This window comes from Pleurodeles waltl, chromosome 11, assembly GCF_031143425.1.
Source record: "Pleurodeles waltl isolate 20211129_DDA chromosome 11, aPleWal1.hap1.20221129, whole genome shotgun sequence".
Classification (NCBI taxonomy): Eukaryota; Metazoa; Chordata; class Amphibia; order Caudata; family Salamandridae; genus Pleurodeles; species Pleurodeles waltl.
Window position 1 is genome coordinate 205,917,423 of NC_090450.1, and position 25,867 is coordinate 205,943,289.

The 25,867-nt window shown below is 44.6% G+C and overlaps 1 protein-coding gene across 1 annotated transcript in view; it reads left to right on the top strand.

Annotated features, from left to right (window-relative positions):
• Positions 1-25,867, top strand: part of FBXO36 (F-box protein 36) — a 114,383-nt gene that overhangs the window by 68,159 nt on the left and 20,357 nt on the right. The window contains exon 4 of the mRNA XM_069213435.1: positions 2,707-2,879. Within this exon, the coding sequence (XP_069069536.1) occupies positions 2,707-2,879 (173 nt within the window). The remainder of the gene's footprint in view (positions 1-2,706; positions 2,880-25,867) is intronic.

A 25,867-nucleotide genomic window follows, 5' to 3' on the forward strand; every position in this document is an offset into this window, starting at 1 on the left:
TTTTTACTGCAAATGGTATAGTTGGTTTGAATATGTTTGTTTTGCAGAGATTGGCAGAAATCAAATAAAGAAAACTTAGATGTTTGCCCTTTTCCCCTTTCAATATATACCTGTGGACCTTTACCAATGCCATTTTATTAGTCTTTAAATGTATGTGCTGACCTGGCATTTCTAAACTATTTCCCAGCATTTTAATCTAAGTGCTAGCCAGGCACAAGGGCCTGATTAAGAGTTTGATGTACTGGTTACTCCATCACAAACATGACAGATATTCTGTCCACCTTATTACAAGTGCCATAGGATATGATAAACTACCAATGAGTTAGAAAAGACATCCGTCACATTCTCAGTATCCCGTCTGCCAAAAACTAAATCAAGCCCAAAGTCTCTTCTAAAACTGTTCCAGCTATTCTGGAAATTAATTGTTTACTTGTAAAAAATAAAGTGCATGCAGAACTAGCCCCTATAGGATTTATGATGCAAAATTCAAGAACACATACCAGAAGAAGTTTTTGTAGTGGCCAGTGGCCACTCATGGGAAAGAGCATATTCCCAAATCAAATGCCTCATATAGAATAAGGTGAAGACCAGAACATCACGGAGGAAGGAAGAACCACAGGCAAGCATTGTGGTCCTCTGCCTGGCTGAAGTTACACATGAACGGTGAGGTAAAGAGATGTGTGCCTCTCCTCGCAAAAGAAGTTGATGAGGAAATTGCCAGAGCTGTTACTGAACAGGGATCACGGCCAAGTACCTCCGCAATACTGCATATATTGTAATAAATCCTTTGCTCATTCATTCTTAGTAGGCATGTTCAGGACAGGGCCATTGACCCATTCTTCGGTGAAAAGGACTTGCTTTCATCAACTGGTGCTAAGGTTCTCTAGCAGTGCAAACAGTCGATGCTAAGTGCTTCAGCGCTATTACTTAAAATTATTTTTTCTTCATGCCTTTTCATACAGTAGTACATTTTTGAACCTATTACACTATGGTAACTTTCAAGCTAAAATTGCCAATTGAGAAACACAGATTTGATTCTATCAATGAGCTGTGTTCCCCCAGCCACCCACGGAGACACCAAGGGCCTGATTATGACCTTGGCGGAGCGGATTACTCTGTCCCATTTGTGACGGATATCCCACCTGTCGTATTATAAGTTCCATTATATCCTATGGAACTTGTAACATGGCGAACAAAATATCCGTCATGTTTGGGACGAAGTAATCCCCTCCGCCACTGTTGTAATCTGGCCCCGAATGTCTAGGGAAACCTTAAACATCTGCAGTTTGGTCTTATCATCGGGAAATCATTCAATTTCACCCAAAAGCACCCGTTGTAAGATTGCAGAAGGTCTTCAGTCTTATGGCGTTTTACATATATGCAGTATTTTACCTGCCGCCAGAGCCTACCAACCTGATATCCTGACCTTTAGTTTGCTACCATTCCTAATCTCATGAAATTGACCTAGTTTGCGCACTCAAACTATCAAAATATTTTGGTAAGAACAGTGCAGGAAGTTCTGCTTCTTCAGCATAGGACTCCATGGAGACCTTTCCTGTTGCTAAAATACTCCAACAGTTTCTCCATTGAAAAGAGGTAGTTAATAATATTATCATGTTTTACATTAAAAAGCAGAATGCATCCCTCTTCTTTGCCTTGTGCTAATTGTCCCTGAATGTCTAGAAATTGCTCCAAGGACTACCTAAATGGATCTCATACCTTCCTCAGCAGTAGTAAAATGCATTCCCCTTTCCTCCCTCCTGGTTTTGGCTGTGTTCCTTTAGATAATGCCTGTCAGCTCTTGAATCTCATTGGGTCCAATCTGTATGCCACGGCTTCGGCTAGGAAGGGATATCCAAAGCAAAATATAACACTTTTTCCACAGTGTTTTTCGCCATTCTTTGGAAGAAATAATTGGTGCATAAAAGTCCAAATAACTTACATTAGCTGACCAGTATGTACGGATAAAGGTATTCGTTATGTTGTTCTTTTTAGTTAGTTTTCGGCTGCTGCGCAAGTTAGGTATCGCTATGAGGCAACTCTCTTAAAAAACAGTGTCTAGATTTCAGAGATCAAAATGCATCTGATGTCTTAGCATACTCAGAAGCTTAAATCCATTGTTTTGGAAATTTCCCTAGACCTTGACTGAAAACCTTTGGAACATACTGCTCTTGGGTGTTCAAAAGACTTGATCCCTCAAAATGGGACTAAATGAACCCAAAAGCAGTTACCTCTTGTAAACTCTTTTGGCTTTAACTTTCAATATAGGACAGGTAAAAATATTGGAATTAATTTAATTATGTTATATATTTGTTCCCATTTTTCATGTTAAATGTCGTATTGTGCTTTATAATATCATATATTAATGGTGTAATTACTTCAAATGAGTTGCAAATAATTAAGAAACATAATCATAGCAAATACAGTGAATAATTTCAATGTGTGTTTTATATTAAATTATGGTGTGACTCATGGACAGTGAGGGCCCTTGATTTCAACTGATCCCTCCCCCGTGGGCTTTAATTGGATCAGACCTCTTAGAGACTGTTCCTGTATGTTGGACAATGGGAGACGGCATTCACAGAAGCAGAGAGCTCTGGCTTTACAAGGCATGCTTTTTTTCACCTCATGCTTCAAATTCTTGCAGTTGTAACCTGTCACGTACCATGATGTTAAGTGTTGGCTTTTTATATTTTTGGGTTACAGCTCAAGTTGCCATAGTGTTTGGTGGAAATACCCTGAAATACGTCCTCAGTTTGTGTCGAGGCAACTTTGATTTTCTTGAACGACTTCCAAAATCACTTCTTTTAAACATTATTACCTTTCTGGATCTTGAAGATATTGCAAGACTTTCACAAACTTCACGCACATTTCAAAAGGTAAGAATTTATTGCTATCCAACTAGTTTTGTGACCAGTTGATATCTGACTAATCCTGGAATTTCTATTTGTAAATTTATGTGGGCTAGCTCAATACAAACACTTCTCAGCAAAGTCAGAGGGCAGCAGGGCAACAGCAGGGCAGCAGTCCTTCTCAGCAAAGCAGTCCACATGAGTCCTTTGGGCAGCCAGCAAGTTCCTCTTGACAGGTTGTAGGTTCAGGTTCAGAAGTGTCTGAGGTGGTGTGGTCAGAGACCCAGTTTATATATCCCAAAATTCCTTTGAAGTGAGGGGGGACTTCAAAGAGTGGTTTTGAAGTGCACAAATTCCCCTTTCAGTACAGGTCTGTCTGCCAAGGCCCATTAGGGGGTTTGCCAGTCCATTATGTGAGATCAGGCCAATAGCCTTTGAAATGTAAGTGTCTGGTCCTCCACCCTTCCAGCCCAGAAAGACCCATTTCAGTTTGCAGATGAGTGCAGGTTTGACTGAGTGTCCTGTGTTTGTGGTTGTCTGGCTGAAATACACAAGGAAGCTGTCAACCAGCCCAGCCCAGATGTTGATTGGAGACAGATTTTAAGTGCAGAGAAATGCTCACTTTCTAAAAGTGGCATTTCTAAAATAGTAATATAGGCCCTGATTCTCACCCTGGCGGTAATTACCGCCAGGGCGGAGGTCGGCGGTAGCACCGCCAACAGGCTGGCGGTGCTCCGCCGGGCATTCTGACCGCGGCGGTACAGCCGCGTCCAGAAGCGGAAAGCCGGCGGGGTACCGCCGACTTTCCGCTGCCCGTCTGAATCCTCCATGGCGGCGGAGCGCACTCCGCCGCCATGGGGATTCAGACACCCCCTACCGCCATCCTGTTCATGGCGGCTCTCCATATCTTTCTTTGGTGTCCTATATGATTGTTCAGAACTATAGGTTCAGTTTCATCTATGATAGGACCTGAAGACAAGTTTGTTCTATCCACTGCACAAACAGGCTCTGCTATTCTCTTTTTTACAAAATGTATTCTCATTTTTGCGGCATACTGGATGTTGCATAAATTTCCCGTAGCTCTTGAGTCAATCATCACTGAAACCTCCTGCAACTTCTTTTCTCTGAAGCTGAGGTCAAAAGAGATGGTAGGATGAGGGGAAACAGTCTGTAAAGTGTCTGCCACTAATTTGGATTCAGGGGCTGGTTGGTGTTGTAAGTCAACCAGGGCTACTCTATTGGTAGAATGAGTTTTCTCTTTTCCTGAATTATCTTGTCTATGCTTCTTTGGGCATTCTCTCACTAAATGCCCAGACAACCCACAATAGAGACATAGATTCTTAGATATGAACTTGTCCTTTTCCTCTGTAGACAGGGGACCTCTAACACTGCCGATTTGCATTGGCTCTTCCGAAGATTGTGTCTTGGGGGTCTTGATACTTTCCACTTTACTCCTAACGAAACGTGGTGGGATAGGATGCAATTCTCTCTTGCGTTCAGCTTTTCTTTGAAACAGACGCTGACCAATCTGTAAAACTACATCAATTAATTTTGACACACCAGTAGGTCAATCTGGAATTTTGGGATAGCACATCCTTTAGTTCTTCTCGTAAACTTCGGTAAAAAAACGCAGCTCTTTTACTCTTGGGCCAGTCTCCACAATTAATTTGTTGAATTGGGCCAGAAAAGAGATCTGGGGCCATATGTACGAAACCTTTTTCCCATAGACACAGAATGGGTAAAATCCTTTGGTACATCTGGGCCCAAATCCCTATCACCCTGTTTTAAGTATAATAATCCATTATCTGTGGTTTGGGAAATTGTTCTGAAAGATTCAAAGGAATTTGGTTTGAAAGACTTCAAAATCATATTCATTTTTGCTGTGACTGTGTGAATTGCCTTGCTAGTTTGTGGCACATAACCCCCCCCCTTTTTTTCTTCTAAGTAAAATGGCTACATACATCTTGCCGTGTGTATTTTTAGGAGACTGTTTTAATCTGTTTCTGTGATTTAAATTGTGGTTAAAAACTGTCTGCCCCCCTGTTTTTTTGCCTTTAAAAAAGCTTGATTTCAGAGTGTGCGCCCAGCAGTATTCCAGTGTTTGTTTCTTAAACAATCTCTCCCTTACCTGGATAGTAGACTCTGCTAGCTTGGAAGTGTGGATTCAGCCTGTCTGTGTCCAAGGAGATTCTGAATAGAGCAGCAGTTGCCTTTCCCCCTGACCACAGGGACTGGACTTCAGTTCACTTGCTCCTTATATAAGTTCCTATTGGTTGTTGCATATGTTGTTGTGATAGGTTGTTGGGAGATGGTCTTTCCATTGGTTGCTGGCTCCAGGGCTGGGGTTATGATTGGTGGATAAGGCTGAGATTCTGATTGGCTGTTGGTTCTAGGGCTGTGATTGGTGGATAGGGCTGGGATTCTGATTGGCTGTTGGTTCTAGGGCTGTGATTGGTGGATAGGGCTGTGATTCTGACTGGATGTTGGTTCTAGGGCTGTGATTGGTGGATAGGGCTGGGATTCTGATTGGCTGTTGGTTCTAGGGCTGTAATTGGTGGATAGGGCTGGGATTCTGATTGGCTTTTGGATCTAGGGTTGTGATTGGTGGATAGGGCTGGGATTCTGATTGGCTGTCGGTTCTAGCACTGTGATTGGTGGATAGGGCTGGGATTCTGATTGGCTGTTGGTTCTAGCGCTGTGATTGGTGGATAGGGCTGGGATTCTGATTGGCTGTTGGTTCTAGGGCTGTGATTGGTGGATAGGGCTGGGTTTCTGATTGGTTGCTGGTTTTAGGGCTGGGGCTGTGATTGGTGGTCAGGAATAGGGCTATGATTGGTGATTAGGGCTGGATCTCCCATTAATTGTTTGAATCAGGGCTTGAAATTGGATTGACTGGGGTTAGGACCAGCTTCTTATTGGCCAGTAGGGCTATCAAAGGCTAGGACTCAGGGCGTCTCAGCCCGGGCGCCTCAGCCCGGGCGTCTAGGCAAAGGGCGGAGAGGACAAGAGCAGCTGCCTATTTGGGCCTGTTCGGGACAGGTAGGGACTAGGTGCTGCCCAATTCTCAATGGACCAGGAATGGTTCCAGCCCCTACACATCCCTCAACATGCAAACACATATCCTACAAAGGCATCCAACTCATGCATCACAAACTGACCACAGACAGATTGCATTGTCCCATCACCCAACACAATACCCTTTACACAACACATATACACATATCCCCCACAACTACAACAGTCAAACACCTGCATTCTCACAGCAAACACTACTCTGTCGACTCCCACAAACACAACCTGCCATCACCCACACAATACAAAACTACAGTATACATTTCTCTCAGTCTCAGCCTTCCAGATACACACTCTGCTCATACTAACCAACAACACTATCCGCTGTTTGCTCCACACAGACCACCTGGCATCATAACAATGCACAAACCGTGTCTTCAAACACACCATCTACAAACACTCTTCCCCTCTCTTCACCAATTACACACAACCATACAATCCCCACACTTCACTCCACCACACATATTACCTCTTCTAGTCATCGCAACTAACACTAACTCCCCTGACACACATCCATCACCTCTTACACACCTCGTACATTCATCTCCAAAACACATCAACACCCCATCTAACACTCTAATTCCACTTACCAGTACTAACTCACATACAAATCCCTCACCAAAAACAACTACACCAATATCCCCTCTCACTATTCCACAAAAACAATACAGACCACAAACATCAGCACATCAAATCAACACAAACTTACATTACACTTATCGTCATACCCACTCCCACCCTCAGGACTACACAAAAAATACAAATTCCATCCTATCTACACCCCTACTTTCTCACTCTTCACAAACACCTACCACAAGCACCCCAACCCAGCAACTTTCATTCACTCGCCTCTCCTCCGTTGCACAATTTAGAGCTTACATCATGATCCTCATGCTCCTCCACCACCCCTAACCCATACTCCATCCACACTAAACAAACGCAAACAAAATGAAAAACATGCCACTCATAGCAATCTCGCATACCCTTGTCTATTACATAATAAGACTACCCTACAAAAAACAGTACACTCCTCATGGCTCGCTCAGCCACCAAGTCCACCACCCACACACACAGACCCAATAAAATGCCTCCTTAACCTGCTGGAAGAGGAACACTATATTGAAAAGCAAGATTATTGTGAGCCTCAAACAGTTATCACAACTAGCAACACTCCTGCTTCAAGCTCAGATTATACTACTTTTCCTTCTTCTAAACAAAACAACACTACCACTAACACACCTTTTCTAAACTGCCAGCTCATAAGTGCTCGATCACTCTCAAAAAACAAGCACCACATATACGACCTGCTCGCAGAAACACAACCGGACTTACTATTCATAACTGAATCCTGGTTGGGAGATGACATGGCCCCAGTGTTGCACGAAGCCGTTCCTCCAGGCTATCAAACCATCTCACAAAACCGTATAGGCAAGAGAGGAGGTGGACTAGCTATTATATTCAAACAGTCATTGAACCTCAGTAAAACAGACAACATCTCCATACAAGGTTGTGAAGCCCTCCTTACCAGAATGCCACCCTAATCCAACTTCCTCCTGTAACTTTCTCCTCCTTTACAGACCTCCACCTAAGCAACTCCACATTCCCAGATACTTTTCTAGACACTGTCTCAAACCTTATTAAACTATACTCCAACCTATGCATTCTTGGGGATCTAAACATTTGGTTTGACAAACCCAATATGCCCTATCCAAAAGCTATTACCACTGGCCTAGTCGCATTGAACCTACATCAGATTGTACACACTCCCACACACATCCTAGATGTCATTTCTGCTAAGCCTGAACTAGTTACTATTCATAGCATCACGCCAATCACTTGGTCAGACCACCATTTGATAACTTTCCGACATACAACTCCACAAATCAACACACCCCACAACTACTTATATACATACACCTATCGACCATGGAGCAAACTCAATTTGGATGACTTAGAAACACAACTAACAGCCAACACAGATCTAGATACAATTCATTCTGTGCCACACCTCTGAGTGGCTACATGAAGCTTTTGATATCCTAATACCACTCAGAAAAACTAAACACAACAAAAGAAAACCAACACCTTGGAGAAACACAGAACTTAAAAAGATAAAGCAACAAATCAGAAAGTTGCAGCAGACCTTGGTCAAAACAAACAACAGTCAAGACAAACTGCAGCTACACAAACTTAACAGGATATACAAATCATCAATCAAAAAAGCTAAAAAAAAAGGTACTACTCAGACAGAATTCAAAATGCTCAATCTACAACCAAGGAATTTTATAAAATTCTCAATGAATTTCGAAAACCTACATGCATGGAAGGAAGTCATCCCACTACTCAAGATTTCACAAACAAATTGGCAACTCACTACACAACCAAGGCAGACACATTGGACTCCTATTTAAAACAGAAGAAAAACATCAGCACCAACCCCTTTCCTAAAATACCCTCTAAGAATAAAGCAATCCAACCTCTACATTCTTTCAAACAAATATCCCAGGGTGAATTTATGGATTTGGTCAAAGCAAGCAGATCTTCTGGTTACCCTTCTGATCCTTGCCAACCACAAATCTTCAAGAACATTCTTCTATCTACTTCTGCTGCCACACCTGTAAGAAGAATCATCAACAACTCTTTAACTTCAGGAACTTTTCCTGTAGACCTGAAAAAGGCATACATACAACCTTTATTAAAGAAAACAAACCTAGACCCGCAAGACCCCAACAACTAAAAAACAATCACAAATGGACCTTACCTGGGCAAATTGATAGAAAGAGCAGCATTCGCCCAGATGTCACAATTCATTGAAGACAATTCTATACTTTCAGACTTCCAAACTGGATTCCGCCCAGGAAGAAGCACGGAATCGGCACACATAGCAATCTGGGATGATCTTAAAAACACAGTCGACCAAAATGGAGTTGCTGCACTATTTCTCTTGGACCTCTCGGCTGCCTTTGATACGGTTGACCATGACACCCTAATTCAAAGACTCCACGAAGCCGGCATACAAGGGACTGCTCTCGACTGGATTACTTCCTATCTTCAAAAAAGATCTAATATCATCCACTCGCCCCCCTTCTCGCCTGAACCCTACCTCACAAAAGCAGAGGTCCCCCATGGATCAATCATCTCACCTTTGCTTTTCAACATCTACATGATATCTTTACCAGAACTGATCAATGATTTCCATCTCACATGCTACAACAATGCAGATGACACACAAATACTACTTAAATTAGAATGCCCCAGAAACATTGAAAACTCCCAAATCTTCAGTTGCCTCAGAGCCGTTGATCAGTGGATGTTCTGGAGCCATCTCAAACTAAATACCTCCAAATCAGAAATACTCATATGTGGTGACTGGAAAAATTATGACCCTCTGTGAGTCTGGCCTGACGATCTCTGACCACCTCATCAATTATCCAAGGAAGTTAAAAACCTAGGAATCACCATTGATTCCAAGTTAACTATGAATGCCCAAGTGGACAAATTAGCACGAACAAGCTTCATCACCTTGAAGACTTTAAGCCGCATCTTCCCCCACCTCGGTTTTCTACACAAGGTGCAAGCTACTATCCTACTTGTACTATCCAAAATGGATTATGCCAATGGCCTCTACCATCTCTATCTATTATGAAAAAACTACAACGTATCCAGAATTCCGCAGCCAGGCTACTATTACATGTAAAGCCACAAGCCCACATCTCCCCTGCCTTGAGAGAACTACACTGGTTACCCGTTGCCAGAAGATGCACTTTCAAGCTGCTTTGTATCACCCACAAAGCTATACATGGAACAGGACCGCTTTTTATCAGAAACAAAATAACCAAATACATCCAACAAAGAAACCTCCGCCCAAGATTGGCACCCTGCCTTAGAACACCACCATACAAGAAAAAGACTATAGGTGGTACATCCTTCTCCGTTCAAGAAGCCAAATTATGGAATTCATTACCCCCAACTATAAGAGCCACAGATAACTTTCTTGTCTCCAGAAAACTACTCAAGAGTTGGCTCTTTCTTTCATAACCACCATATTCCACCAACTATGGACTGCATATGCCTATGTTGATAAATATTTTTTTCTGATTATGTGTATATTTCTAGTTATGTATAGTTATTTAGAAAATATGTATTGCTACTATGTCATAACAATAAAATACACACACACACTCCTTAAACCTGTTTGACTAAGTATATTTTACACATGGTGTAAGGAAATGCCTCCTTGGCATGGTTGCCCCCTGACTTTTTGCCTTTGCTGATGCTATGTTTACAATTGAAAGTGTGCTGAGGCCTGCTAACCAGGCCCCAGCACCAGTGTTCTTTCCCTAACCTGTACTTTTGTATCCACAATTGGCAGACCCTGGCATCCAGATAAGTCCCTTGTAACTGGTACTTCTAGTACCAAGGGCCCTGATGCCAAGGAAGGTCTCTAAGGGCTGCAGCATGTCTTATGCCACCCTAGAGACCTCTCACTCAGCACAGACACCCTGCTTACCAGCTTGTGTGTGCTAGTGAGAACAAAACGAGTAAGTCGACATGGCACTCCCCTCAGGGTGCCATGCCAGCCTCTCACTGCCTATGCAAGTATAGGTCAGTCACCCCTCTAGCAGGCCTTACAGCCCTAAGGCAGGGTGCACTATACCATAGGTGAGGGTACCAGTGCATGAGCATGGTACCCCTACAGTGTCTAAACAAAACCTTAGACATTGTAAGTGCAGGGTAGCCATAAGAGTATATGGTCTGGGAGTTTGTCAAACACGAACTCCACAGCACCATAATGGCTACACTGAAAACTGGGAAGTTTGGTATCAAACTTCTCAGCACAATAAATGCACACTGATGCCAGTGTACATTTTATTGCAAAATACACCCCAGAGGGCACCTTAGAGGTGCCCCCTGAAACTTAACCGACTGTCTGTGTAGGCTGACTAGTTCCAGCAGCCTGCCACACTAGAGACATGTTGCTGGCCCCATGGGGAGAGTGCCTTTGTCACTCTGAGGCCAGTAACAAAGCCTGCACTGGGTGGAGATGCTAACACCTCCCCCAGGCAGGAGCTGTGACACCTGGCGGTGAGCCTCAAAGGCTCACCCCTTTGTCACAGCCCAGCAGGGCACTCCAGCTTAGTGGAGTTGCCCGCCCCCTCCGGCCACGGCCCCCACTTTTGGCGGCAAGGCTGGAGGGAACAAAGAAAGCAACAAGGAGGAGTCACTGGCCAGTCAGGACAGCCCCTAAGGTGTCCTGAGCTGAGGTGACTCTAACTTTTAGAAATCCTCCATCTTGCAGATGGAGGATTCCCCCAATAGGGTTAGGATTGTGACCCCCTCCCCTTGGGAGGAGGCACAAAGAGGGTGTACCCACCCTCAGGGCTAGTAGCCATTGGCTACTAACCCCCCAGACCTAAACACGCCCTTAAATTTAGTATTTAAGGGCTACCCTGAACCCTAGAAAATTAGATTCCTGCAACAACAAGAAGAAGGACTGCCTAGCTGAAAACCCCTGCAGAGGAAGACCAGAAGACAACAACTGCCTTGGCTCCAGAAACTCACCGGCCTGTCTCCTGCCTTCCAAAGAACTCTGCTCCAGCGACGCCTTCCAAAGGGACCAGCGACCTCTGAATCCTCGGAGGACTGCCCTGCTTCGACGACAAGAAACTCCCGAGGACAGCGGACCTGCTCCAAAAAGACTGCAACTTTGTTTCAAGAAGCAGCTTTAAAGAACCCTGCAACTCCCCGCAAGAAGCGTGAGACTCGCAACACTGCACCCGGCGACCCCGACTCGGCTGGTGGAGAACCAACACCTCAGGGAGGACCCCCGGACTACTCTCCGACTGTGAGTACCAAAACCTGTCCCCCCTGAGCCCCCACAGCGCCACCTGCAGAGGGAATCCCGAGGCTTCCCCTGACCGCGACTCTCTGAAACCTAAGTCCCGACGCCTGGAAAAGACCCTGCACCCGCAGCCCCCAGGACCTGAAGGACCGGACTTTCACTGCAGAAGTGACCCCCAGGAGTCCCTCTCCCTTGCCCAAGTGGAGGTTTCCCCGAGGAGCCCCCCCTTGCCTGCCTGCAGCGCTGAAGAGATCCGTTGATCTCTCATAGACTAACATTGCAAACCCGACGCTTGTTTCTACACTGCACCCGGCCGCCCCCGCGCTGCTGAGGGTGAAATTTCTGTGTGGGCTTGTGTCCCCCCCGGTGCCCTACAAAACCCCCCTGGTCTGCCCTCCGAAGACGCGGGTACTTACCTGCAAGCAGACCGGAACCGGGGCACCCCCTTCTCTCCATTGAAGCCTATGCGTTTTGGGCACCACTTTGGACTCTGCACCTGACCGGCCCTGAGCTGCTGGTGTGGTGACTTTGGGGTTGCTCTGAACCCCCAACGGTGGGCTACCTTGGACCAAGAACTGAACCCTGTAAGTGTCTTACTTACCTGGTAAAACTAACAAAAACTTACCTCCCCCAGGAACTGTGAAAATTGCACTGTGTCCACTTTTGAAATAGCTATTTGTGAATAACTTGAAAAGTATACATGCAATTGAAATGATTCAAAGTTCCTAATGTACTTACCTGCAATACCTTTCAAACAAGATATTACATGTTAAATTCGAACCTGTGGTTCTTAAAATAAACTAAGAAAAGATATTTTTCTATAACAAAACCTATTGGCTGGATTTGTCTCTGAGTGTGTGTACCTCATTTATTGTCTATGTGTATGTACAACAAATGCTTAACACTACTCCTTGGATAAGCCTACTGCTCGACCACACTACCACAAAATAGAGCATTAGTATTATCTATTTTTACCACTATTTTACCTCTAAGGGGAACCCTTGGACTCTGTGCATGCTATTCCTTACTTTGAAATAGCACATACAGAGCCAACTTCCTACACATGGTTCTAATTATGTATTGTATATGCATATGTGTGTTTGTATTTGTGTGTATGTGTGTATGTGTATATATATATATATATATATATATATATATATATATATGTATGTTTGTGTATATGTTGTTTCTGCACTTGGCATGTTCGTGGGTCATTGCATGGCTCCTGGGTGGGTTGTTATACTAGATATCTATGAATTCATGCTCTCATCCTATCACACTTATCTATCCATCATCATATGTCATGTCTCTATCAAACTATCCTCCATTCTCACTCTGACTTATCCCAAATCCTTTCTACTACTTTCATCTCCTAAATAACTCTACCTAAGCTCTTCCCTCCGCTTCCACATCTAACCCACCAAACCCCACTCTACTACCGTGACCTCCCACAAAACCCTACTTTATTCTCCCGCATTTATCTCACCCTGCTTCTATGCTCTCCCTAACCCTTCCACATACTCCTCCCTCCTCCAACCCCCTTTACTAATCCCAAGCCTTTGGGTTGAGTAAATTAAGGATCTACTCCCAATTAACACTTCTGGATTTCTTTCCTCCTCCACCCTTCTATTACTCCAGTCAATCTAACTAACAAACTCTCATATCTGTGGATCAAATTAACTCATAATAATACTAAAACTGTACTCATTATTTCCCAATAATAATCCATCACTAATTCTTGTTGGGTTCCAGAGTAGCGTTCTACTCACCGAAAAGCACTTTGACGCCTCATCAGGGGTAGTAAGCTATATATAAATATGATTACAATACAATACAGTAATATAGGGTCATTTCGTGACACCAAAGGCATGGACCATGAAGCCACATCGCCACTCAAATACGACAAAATGACCGCAGTTTTTGACTGATCCTCTGTAACAAATAACGGGATGACAAAGGAAGTGCAAGGAGCACTGGGTTAGAAATATCTGCGCCTTGTAAGGATCTCCACTAAAGCGTTCAGGTGGGGCCAGAGGAATGATAGGGGAGATTAAACGAATGACTTGTGTGGATAATTCTAAGGTAGAGGTAGAGAAGGTTTCACCTGAAACCCCACTAGTCCCTGAGGTATTCCCAGAAGTGAAGTTATTTAATTTGTCCATGAGCTGTTGGGGCTCAACATGGGATCTTTTTCTTTCCTCTCTCAAGTTTTTGTTTTCATCTAGGGTAAGGATTAACTGTTTTTGCATTTCATCAATAAGTGCCAACAAGGCATTAAAATCTAAACCTTCAGCCATTCTGCTCGGTGGAAATAAGTATTTTTAGGCACTTCAATCTGTCAGAAGATTACCCATTAAATTAAACTACCACAGGAGCAGATGCCTTTTACCCAACTCCCTCCAACAGATGCGTGCTCAGACTTTAACTGATTATCTGAACCCTGCATCCGCTAGGGGGAAAGGGGAATCGGAATAAAAAAAGAGAGACTGCCTCCAGATCCAGTTCCAGCCTGTGTTTCCCACTTGAAGGTAGGATATTCAGTGTGTGTCTCTGAAAACCTGCACCTTTCTTCTTATTGGGATTTCTTTAAAGGAAGGTCCTGCAGTTGTGTGATAAGAGCTTAGATAAGTACATTCTTACTGCGCAGTCAACTGTTCAGCCATTCACATTCACCCAATTCTATCGTTCTCCTAACCTGGATCTTTTGAGAGACTAGCCTCTCTCCAAGAGAACAATGTTAACTTAATTTCTTCTTTCCTCCAGGAGTCAGGGGTTTCCAAGGTTCTCTGGATAACAGTTCAAACGTTCGTAAATATACAAATTACTAGTGTCTTTAACAGGAAACGAAAACTCCTTTTCAATGTACAGTTTTCTCAATCACAGTCTCTAGGAATTAGTCTGAACACTGAGGTTTGTCTCTAAGACTGACAAGTCTGCAAAGCAAAGAGCTCTTGAATATATATGTACATACATATATTGGCAAGTCTGGAAATCAAACAAAATGATTCCTTACTGCAGTTGCTTGAAGTTCTGTTAAGCTAAAACAAATTCTCCTCAGAAAGCCGATAGCCAGTTGTTGGAAGAAGGAAAAAACTTAGCTTCCTCAAAAGGGAAAAATTAGCTGGTGTTCACACTGTAACAAGAAAAAGAATGAATTACTCAAAACTGGAAGAATTCTCTATGAAACGAAGCGCCTCAGGAACACTGCTCATCCTCCTCAGGATGACAGTTGAAGAGCAGGGCTCCCAGAGAGAAACAGCTGGAGGGAAGCTTCAGCACCAGACTAAGGTAGAAACACTGGAGCGCTGACCTTCCAAGGATTTGCGGCCACCATCTTGAGTGGCAGTTAAACCTGAAAAAGCTAGTTCTAAGATTAGCCTCCGCAAGAGCCACCGGGAGTGAGGACGCTGCTGCAACCAACGTGGGTACAAGGAAAAGGGGAATCGTTTTTGCTGAGGGAAGAACTTAACAACACTGGCAATAGTTTTCCTGACAGTTAAATCTCTTGACGGCAGTAGGTTCATGTTGGACCTGGCTTTTTGACAGGGTCATTCCCAAACTTTTTGCCTCCTTCCTCCTATTTTTCTGACCGGTTGTTGTTGGCTTTTGACCTCTGGGCACTTTACCACTGCTAACCAGGGCTAAAGTGCATATGCTCTCTGCGTAAATTGTACTATTGATTGGTTTTACCATGATTGGCTATTTAATTTACTTATAAGTCCCTAGTAGAGTGCACTATATGTGCCTAGGGCCTGTAGATTAAATGCTACTAGTGGGCCTGCAGCACTGGTTGTGCCACCCACTTCAGTAGCCCCTTAACCTTGTCTCAGGCCTGCCATTGCAAGGCCTGTGTGTGCAGTTTTACTGTCACTTCGACTTGGCATTTAAAAGTACTTGCCAAGCCTATAACTCCCCTTTTTCTACATATAAGTCACCCCTAATGTGTGCCCTAGGTAACTCCTAGAGCAGGGTGCTGTGTGGGTAAAAGGCAGGACATGTACCTGTGTAGTTATATGTCCTGGTAGTGTAAAACTCCTAAATTTGTTTTTACACTACTGTGAGGCCTGCTCCCTTCATAGGCTAACATTGGGGCTGCTCTCATACACTGTTGAAGTGGCAGCTGCTGATCTGAAAGGAGCAGGAAGGTCATTTTTAGTATGGCCAGAATGGTAATATAAAATCCTGCTGACTGGTGAAGTCGGATTTAATATTACTATTCTAGAAATGCCACTTTTAGAAAGTGAGCATTTCTTTGCACTTAAATCTTTCTGTGCCCTTCAATCCACGTCTGGCTAGATTTAGTTGACAGCTCCTTATGCATTCACTCAGACACACCCCAAACACAGGGTACTCAGCCTCACTTGCATACATCTGCATTTTGAATGGGTCTTCCTGGGCTGGGAGGGTGGAGGGCCTGCTTTCACACAAAGCACTGCCACACCCCCTACTGGGACGCTGGCAGACAGGATTGAACTGAAAGGGGGCTTGGTGCATTTCTTAGACACTCTTTGAAGTCACCCCCACTTCAAAGGCACAATTTAGTATAAAACAGGGCCTCTGCCCTACCTCATCAGACACTTGCTGGAGAAGAAACCTGAACCAGAAACTACATCCTGCCAAGAAGAACTGCCTGGCTGTTCAAAGGACTCACCTGTCTGCTTTCTCCAAAGGACTGCTGCCTTGCTGTTGGCCTGCTGCCTTGCTGAACTCTTGTCTGGCTGTAAAAGTGCTCTCCAAGGGCTTGGATAGAGTTTGCCTTCTGTTCCCTGAAGTCTCAGGACCAAAAAGACTTCTCTTTTTCACTTGGACGCTTCGTGCGCCGAAATGTTCGACGCACAGCTTGTTCCGCGGCGAGAAAAATGCCGCATACCGACGCTCACCGACGCGACGCCTTCGGGACGACTGGAACTTAGACGCACAGCCTCGCAAGGACAACGCTGCCCGACTTCCAGAGGAGAAATCGACGCGACGCCTGCCGTGAGATCGAAACTTCGACGCACAGCCCAGCGGAATGACGCACAGCCGCAAAACAAGCAGGAGAATCCACGCACAGACTTGGGACATCTGGTAATCCCCGTGACCCATAGAAAGAGACTGTCCGTGCGCCGGAAAACGACGCACGACTTCCCCGCGTGAAAAATAACGACGCAAGTCCGTGTGTGCTGGGGAGAAATCGACGCACACACCATTTTTCCACGTATCTCTTCTTCTGCGAGCCTTTGCGGAGATTTTCCACCAGAAACCAGGTACTTTCTGCTTGAAAGAGACTTTGTTTGCTTTATATCACTTTTCAGTGATATCTTTACAAATTCATATTGCAACTTTGATCGTTTTGACCTGCAAATACCCAGATAAATATTTTATATTTTTCTAAACACTGTGTGGTGTATTTTTGTGGTGTTATATTAAGGTATTGTATGATTTATTGCCCAAATGCTTTACACATTGCCTTCTAAGTTAAGCCTGACTGCTCGTGCCAAGCTACCAGAGGGTGGGCACAGGCTGATTTTGGATTGTGTGTGACTTACCCTGACTAGAGTGAGGGTTCTTGCTTGGACAGAGGGCAACCCGACTGCCAACCAAAAACCCCATTTATATCAGTTCAATCTTAATTAAATATACAAATGCCTCACCCCCATGAGGAAGATTCCAGGTTAAATAAGGTTGCGGCTTTCTTATACTGACAGTATTAGTTAAAACATCAAAACTTCTCTTCTGCTACAATGCTCGAAGTCTAGCTTAAAGCTTTTGCTCTATATAATATCCTGTAAATACATTTTCAACTGAAGGAGGGATAACACAAGATTTGAATCAAGATCTAATTCCAGCAATTCTAAAGCATTTTTAAAATTTCTTTAAAAACTGTACTTTCTCTCTCAGGGTGACAAAGGTCTCTTTATATATAAGATGCCTTAATGACAATTCGGCACTGTGAAATAAACAGACAGCCCTCTGAATGTGTGCTGCAAGGCCTTGAACAAAAGAACTCCTAATACCAAGCTTTAATCTCAAGGCTGGAGGGAAGTCCAGGATGTAACTAGAAACTAAACGTCTTAAGATTTGCCCTTCAGTTCTGTCTAGGAAGCTCCAGTCTGCTACATTTATTAATTCTATTGCATATAGTAAAGTGATGCCTATCTACTGCCTTATAAAATGCACCTAGGCCTGAGGCTCGAGAACAAGCTTTTTTTTTTTTTATAACTCATTTTTTATTGATTTTAAGAAATAGAACCATCAATAACTTTACAGTGCAGTGCGTGTCAATACAAAGGGTCACAGAATCTTCTTCTTTTGTTCCTCTTGTTCAGATTCCTATAGGACGAGGCAGGCACACAGTCAGGTATAAGAATCTGTAACACCCACTGCAGTAGAAATTACACTCCACCTGCCCACCCAAGAAAGATCTATCTGAGACCAAATCTTTCACATTTTAAGAATTGCGTAGATGCGACCTCACCACAGTTGGTTGTCGCACCATTAAACAAGACAAAGAGCAGTCCATCAGTCTTCCTCATCTGTGATTTCCTCTGTATTTAACTCCTCCACACCGGAGACCCGATCAAGTAATGCCCCCCACACAATCACATCCGTAAGTGCCCCCTCTGTCTCATGCGCATATGTTGTTCTTCGGCAGCACCCTATTCCATCAAATCTCAAATCCAGCAAGAGACGGAAGGGCACCGGGAGCTCATCCAACCAATGGCCAGCGTGCGTTTGGCCAACACTAAGGCCAATTGTGTGAGTTTGTATGGGATATTTCTACCCCACGGCTCCCTCACCACTCCTAGAAGGTATGTCATAGGTGATACTTCTAGCCCTAGTCCCGTTACCTCCTCTACTCTACCTACTACCTCCCACCACTATTGGTGCACCATCTGACAGGACCAGGCCAAGTTTTGAAAGGAAGCATCCAACAGGCCACATCTAGGACAGCTCGCCCTCCCCTTGCTGGGTCAATCTTATTGAGCCAGTCAGGTGTGATGTACTTTCTGTGCACAAAGTTAAAGTGTAATAGTTTGAACCTGTGATTGCAGGACACCGTATGCACCAGTGATAACGCCATTGGCCAGTCCGCATCCTCCAGAGATTCTGCAAAATCACGCTCCCATGCCCTGCACGCATCACTCGTAGGACCTGGTTGATCCTCCCAAAGGGCCTTATAAAACCGAGTAGTGTCTCATCACCCCAATTCAATAGTCTATTCAACACTGACGATGCCCAAGGGGCCTGCGGAAACCCACACCAGATCTCCCTGGCCACACTCCCCATTTTGACATATTGCAAGAATTGACCTGGGCCCAGTCTGAACGTATCCTGAGCATCATGGATTCAGATACACTGTCCATTGTGGTATAAATCTCTCACCACTTCACATCTTCCAATCTCCAGCCTTCCATTGACATTACGGTATCCAAATCCCAGAAGGGGGCTAAGTCCCAGATCTTTAACTCTCAATCGAACGTGGCACGTTTGAGAACTTTTTTGATCGTCTGCTCCCATATCCAGGCAGTAGTTCTAACCAGATATGGTACATCTGACTCAGACCGGCCACCCTGCATCAGTAGATTCGCAAGCGTCTTCCCACCCAGAAATCCTACAAACAATATCTTCTCCCAATTGTCAGTCAGTCATCCACTTCGCAGCATGCTGTAGGTGTGCTGCATAGTTGTAATATCTAATGTTAGGGATTGCCAGTCCTCCCTCCTCCAACTCCCTCTGCAGCGTTGACAATGCCACCCTACTACGCCACCCAGCCCACACCAACGAAATCAGCAAGCTGTCCAGTCGATTAAAAAGTCGAGCAGGCAGCGGGAGCAGTGAGTTCTGAACCAGATAAAGACACCTTGGCAAAAAAACATCTTGGCTAATGCCGCCCTTCCCATTATCGAGAGAGGTAGTTTATTCCAGAAAAGTACCGAACATTCAAGACCGGACACTACTGGTTCCACTTTATGCTTTTCTTGGGCTGCCACGGTGTGAGTTCCCCAAATACCCACGTATCTAAAGCTTTCAAGCTCCCACCGGATCCCCACCTTCGGTTGCCCTTCCTGGGAGGCACCACAGAGAGAACCCAATGGGTACAGGAGTGACTTCTTCCTATTCACTTGAAGACCGGACACAGTTCCAAAAGCCTCCAACAGCTGCAACAGCGCAGGCACCAAAACACTGGGTTCACGAAGATACACCAGCGCATCATCCGCATATAAAGAGACAGTATGTGTGGTCTACCCCACTCAGATACCCCAAGGTTCCAGCTCCTCGCGGATCCAGATCGCCAGTGGCTCCACAGCTAAGGCAAAGAGAAGTGGAGGAAGCGGACAGCCCTGCCTCATTCCCCTGCCAATCTCCCATGCTTCTGTGAGCTCTCCCCCCACTCAAACACACGCGACGGGGCAGTATATAGCAGCTCCACCCACGCACAAAATTGTGGGCCAAACCAGATACCTTGCAGCACCGCTAGTAGATAGCCCCATTCCACCGCGTCAAAGACCTTCTCCAGGTCAAGTGACACTAGCGCTAGCTCATCCCTCCCACCCACAGTCTCATGCAGCACATGTACCAAGCAACGTAAATTATAGGTTGTGCTACGGCATGGTATGAAACCACATTGATCTTCATGCACCAACCTCTGAATCACTCTTCGAAGGCTAGTGGCCAGTATTTTGCAAAGGAACTTCACATCACTTTTCAACATAGTGAGCGGGTGGTAGGAGGAGGGATCACCAGGATCTCCCCCCAGGTTTAAGCATCAAACAGACGATGCCCTGGCACATGGTTTCTGGCAGGATGCCACGCTGTCGCACCTCTTCAAACACCGCCAACAGTTTCTCCCGCAGAAGTTGGGGAAACGCTTGATACAGTTCAATCGGGAACCCGTCAGCCCCGGCAACTTAGATTTCGTCATTGCTTCCACTGCCTCGCTCACCTTCTCTACTGGTATTGCTTTCTCAAGAGCCTCCCTACATTCCGGCTCCAAGCGCAGAAGCCGCATGAGCTGTAGAAACCCTGCCAACTCATCACCTGGGATTACCACACCAGCCCGCGATACTCGCTGCAGGCCAATACCTTACGGATATCCTTGCGCTTGGTAATCATCTCATCTTTGGCATTCTTAATATACAATATGGGGGGATTTTCCTCTTCTCTTTTTAGGATCCATTCCAATAATTTGCCTGATTTATCCCCCTCCCTATGCAAGCGCTGTCTATATGCTCGAAGTGTTACCTTGCTTAATGTATCCCAGCAGTTGTTCACCATCTTGTACAGCCGGAGCTGTTCCCTCTCAGTCTCCCATATAAGTGGTGTCTGACACTGCAAATCCGCCAACTTGTCCTCCTACTCAGTAAGTTCTTGCTCCATTTGTTTACGCACCCCACAACCGGTACCAATGCACACTCCCCTTACAACTGCCTTCAGTGCTTCCCATTCCATATCTCTAGAATCCGTAGTGGACCAGTTTAGGTCCAAATAGTCCTTGACAGCCACCGCCACCATATCACGACACTCCGCATCTTCCAGAAAGCCCACAGGCATCCTCCAACTACGTGTTAGCTCCACTCGGAGTAGCAGGAGCAGTCGCCAGGCTGTACACCGCGCCAACCGCATGGCGCTTTTATCGCAGACAAATAGCTCTGGGGTTGGTATGTTTGTTCTTCCCCTGGAGTCCTGAGCAGCAAGTCCAATACAGCCGTACCAGGCAGGCCCAGAACTGGGCTACGAGCGCTTCATTAGCCAGCTAAGTCACCACTCTGAAGTCCACGGGGCAACCGTGCAGGCCGCACCACAGTTTGTCCAGCAGCTATAAGATGCTCCTTCACTGCCCCACTCAGCCGATCCAATGCTTGTCGCCAGGCCCCCGTTCCTCACTGTTTACCAAACCTGACAGGCGGGCCGAGCCAGGGCCCCCGCAGGCCCTTGGGTGCACAGTTCCACTCCAGTGCCAGGCCCCAGCACCCCGGCAATCGGGTCCGCCCACGCCACGGGACCACGATCCGACTGCGCATCTGGAATTCTTCCACTGGGGGGGGCATTCACCCCCGCTATGATAGCCCGAGCATGGCACGCCCGACAGCACCACTGCGTGCACTCCTCCTTCTCCTGCGGCCCGGCACTCTCCGGCTGACTCGCTCAGCCCAGGAGCCGCAGACCAAATCCCCCAAACCAGGCACCGAGGGTGTCTGCAAGGTCCGGGAACCTTCCCCTGCCATAGGGGAGGGGGGACCTGTGATCAGGGGCACCTCAGGATAATTGGAGGATTAGGCTGGGATAGCGAGAGGTCACCAAGCGCGTCTGGCCAGCCAGCTTGCTTGGCCACACCCCCGAGAATGAGCTTTACCCTTATAATTAGATATATGCTGAGTATCGCTGAGAGAGCTAGACATAATTTTTCACAGGAAACGGTAGGACTTTACTCGTTCTTACTTCTGAGAGGCCATGCACCAGGATTTTTTTTTTTTTTTCGCCAGATTTTTCCCCTACAAAACACACCACTTGTGATTTTGCAACATTTATCTTCAAAAAACGTTTTCCAACATAATTTATGCGGTCAAAGATTATTCAGCCCTTTAGGAGTAAGATCAATTACTACAATATCATCTGCAAAAAAAATAAACAGATCACTGTGAGTCCCCCTATACTTGGTCAAAGCCAAGGCTTTTTGCTAAGGCGGAAGGCAAATCATGTATATACAATGAAAAAGGTAACAGAGCCAATAAACACCACTGCTTTAATCCATTTTTTCTTGGCATTTCTGTCACCGCTCATCATTACTTTGACCATTTTGCAGTGTGCAGAGCTCTAATCAGATGTAACAAATTAGCAGGGACACCTAGATTGAATAGCTTCTTCTACGGAATGAGATGATTCACCTTATCAAAGGCTGTCGAGAAATCTATGAAAGCGGCGTAAACAACACCACCCCTAATGGCAACATATTTTTCATTTATTAGCTGTAATGCTGAGATGTTATCTAAAGCATTATGGCCCTTTCTAAATTCAGACTGTTCTAGCGGAAGGATCAGATTACTTTCTGCCCAGGTAGTCAAATGCTCTAACAAACTCTTCGCAAAGACCTTACCAGTGTAGTCCAGTAGGGCAATTTGGCAATAATTTGCAGGGGAAGATTTATCCCCCTTATATAAGGGAATTATTATTACAACCCATGACGACGGCACTACACCATTTAGATAACATTAAAAGAAGATAGTATTTAAGATCTTTGCCTAAAGCAATGGTTCCTGCTTAATCACCGAGATTGGCACCTCATCAGGGCCCATTGCACCAGAATTTTGCAGGTCCCTGATAAAGGTCTCAATCTCGGCTGCTGAGAGGGGTCCATAACATTCTACTTCAAAGCTTTGGATAGATGCAGAGTTCATATCTCTAAAATCAGTATTACAATTATCTGCATATAAAGAGAGAATATAATATCTCCACAATGCCTCTGCTATAGGAGGGGTGAAGGAGGCCTTACAAGCTCCACACACTCTGAAATAATCGCCCAGTACTTAGAGGAGTTCTTTGAGAGTGCAGGTTCTCTCAAGTTGATCCGTTTCTGCTTGACGGCCTCACTTTTTAAGCCTGCCTTTAATCTCGCCCTTCTCTTTACGAGTGAGAGTATTCTGTTAATTTCCTTATTTAGGAACAACACTGAGGGGCAGGACTTCTTAAGTGAAGGTGTTAAACATTCTGACTGATCTTATTTTAATATCTATCTCATGAACTCAGAAAAACAGTGAAGAATGTCCCCACTCCGGTCATCAAGAGTCTGAATGGCCCTATCAAGACATTCTCCTAAATAAATAATTTTTGATGAAACCAATTGGTTCTCCCAGGATATTTATTAAAATGAATTCCTTGTCCATCAAATTTCCAAGTTTCCACAGCCGATAGACTTAGCTTTAACGTAAGGGCCAACATTTTATGATCACTAAATGAGGAATCAAACGTTATCAAGCCCTCGACAGATTGGGCTATAGCATGGAATGCAACACAATAATCAATAATGGAACCACCCTACTTAGAATTACGAGTGAATTGGGCTGATGAATCCAACTTAAATCGCCCATTTAAGATCATATGACCATGTTCCCTCATAAGCTTTAATAGGATATAACCCCTTTTATCTGCTTTAGCGTTAAATGGGAACAACAAAGGCAGGATATTGAAGACCGATATCCCTCTCTGCGTCACAAAATAGAGTAACCGAGCGGTTAGATACTTTGCAATTCAGATCACCCATTAACAATATTTCATATTCACCCTCGTCCCACTTAATCCATGAGATGAAATCAAACACCTCAGTCAAAATGTTATTAAAACTCTTGTTCGGGGGTGATGTATGCATTCACCACTAACAAAGGAATTCTTCTACCATCTTCAAAAAAGGGAAAGAGATTCATTTTCACCACCTGCAAATAATTATGTCATTTCCCCCTTTTGTGTGTCCATTTTTAAAGGGCTGGGCATTGCGGCATAAGGTAGTGTAGCCCGGACACAAGAACTCAGTTGTACACCGGGTTTCCTGGATGCAAATTAAATTGGCTTCCAGAGTTCTTAAAAAAATCTAACTTTTCAATTGAATTCCCAATTCCTACTGCATTCCAGGAAACCCCTGTGAAATTAATGCTAATTACCACAGTATGGAGCATGCCTCGATGCCGAAAGCCATTTAATGTGCTTGCTTGCTAACCAACTCCATTTCTCCCTGTCATCTTCCACACACTGGGTGGAAGGAACAGCATCATTCAGCCCTACATAATTTATCAGCCTCTCCCCTTCTAATGCTGAAACATTCCAGTTTTCCAATTAGAAGATGATTACTCATTTGATGTTGGCAGAGCTGAGGTAGCCATATTATGGCCACTAGTAAAGTGCTTTTCCTTCCATACTGGGATTACATCTGTACCACTACATTGCATCTTTTCCTTCCATACCAGGATTACATCTATGCCTCTACATTGCAGTAAATCACAACTTTGTAAAATTAGATTCACAACAATTTTAGAATAAAACCAAACTCTTGTTTTCAACATTCCTGAGCCATGTGTTAAATGTCATAGAGAGATATCTTTGCTATGAATCATTTTTAAAGAGTCCATATCTGTAAAGCAAGATATTAGGAATGATCGATTGATAGTTAGATCAGAGTCAAATAATACAATGAAGCCAAGACGGTCAGTGTCAACAGGTGCAATTGAGGGGACAACAGCCCGAGAGGAAAATGTCCCATTCTACTGGCCCCATGACGTAGATAAGTCAACAACTGATTTGGCTGTAATGGGGGCAGAAACAAACGCATCCGTACTCTGATTCAAAAGTGAAGATGTCCCTACTCTAACAGAAGGTACGTCCTTGAGAGTACACAACTCGCCTTTTCTTTGTGTCAAAATCAGATCAGCCTTCTTTTCCAGTGGGTAAGGATTCTGGGAGACCCACTTCCTGGAACCGAATTTTTCTTGGCTTCTTTTCGAAATCCTCTGCTTATTCTCCACACACAGTTTTTTACCTTTTCCCATCCCTTTATTACCAATATTTCCATCATTACTATTGTTGACCAAAACAGCAGAGTCTGAAGATTGCTGCGTTCTAGTTCTGAAGGTGGGAAAAGGCACCACCTCATGGTCGACTGTAACTCCCTCACGGGCCATATCTTTCAGTGAATTATCTGCCACAGGAGAGGAGGAAGGAATCGAAAAAACCTTTTTTTTAAAGAATAAACTAAGCTATCTTGGGATGGAAAAGTCAAATCATGAGCACCCTTGTGGGATACTTGGGGTTTCCCAGCTTGAGTTCCCTTTTCACAAAATAAAGATTGTTTTAGAAGCGCTTCGCCAGAGGAACTTGATAAGGTACCAAATGCTGAACTAATTGCTGCACATCCCAGTTTCCTACAAGCCTTGTGTGTAGCAGAAGCAATATTCTTTCCCAATACAGACTCTTCCTCGCTTGGACCCAACAGCACTTTTAATATTACTAATAAAATGTCCTGCAAGTGATCAGAGTTGTTTACCGATTTTTTTAATAAAGACAAAATAGAGGATACGATTCTCTCCAAACATTTGAAGAACTCAGATAATATTACATATTGGCCAGGAGTGTC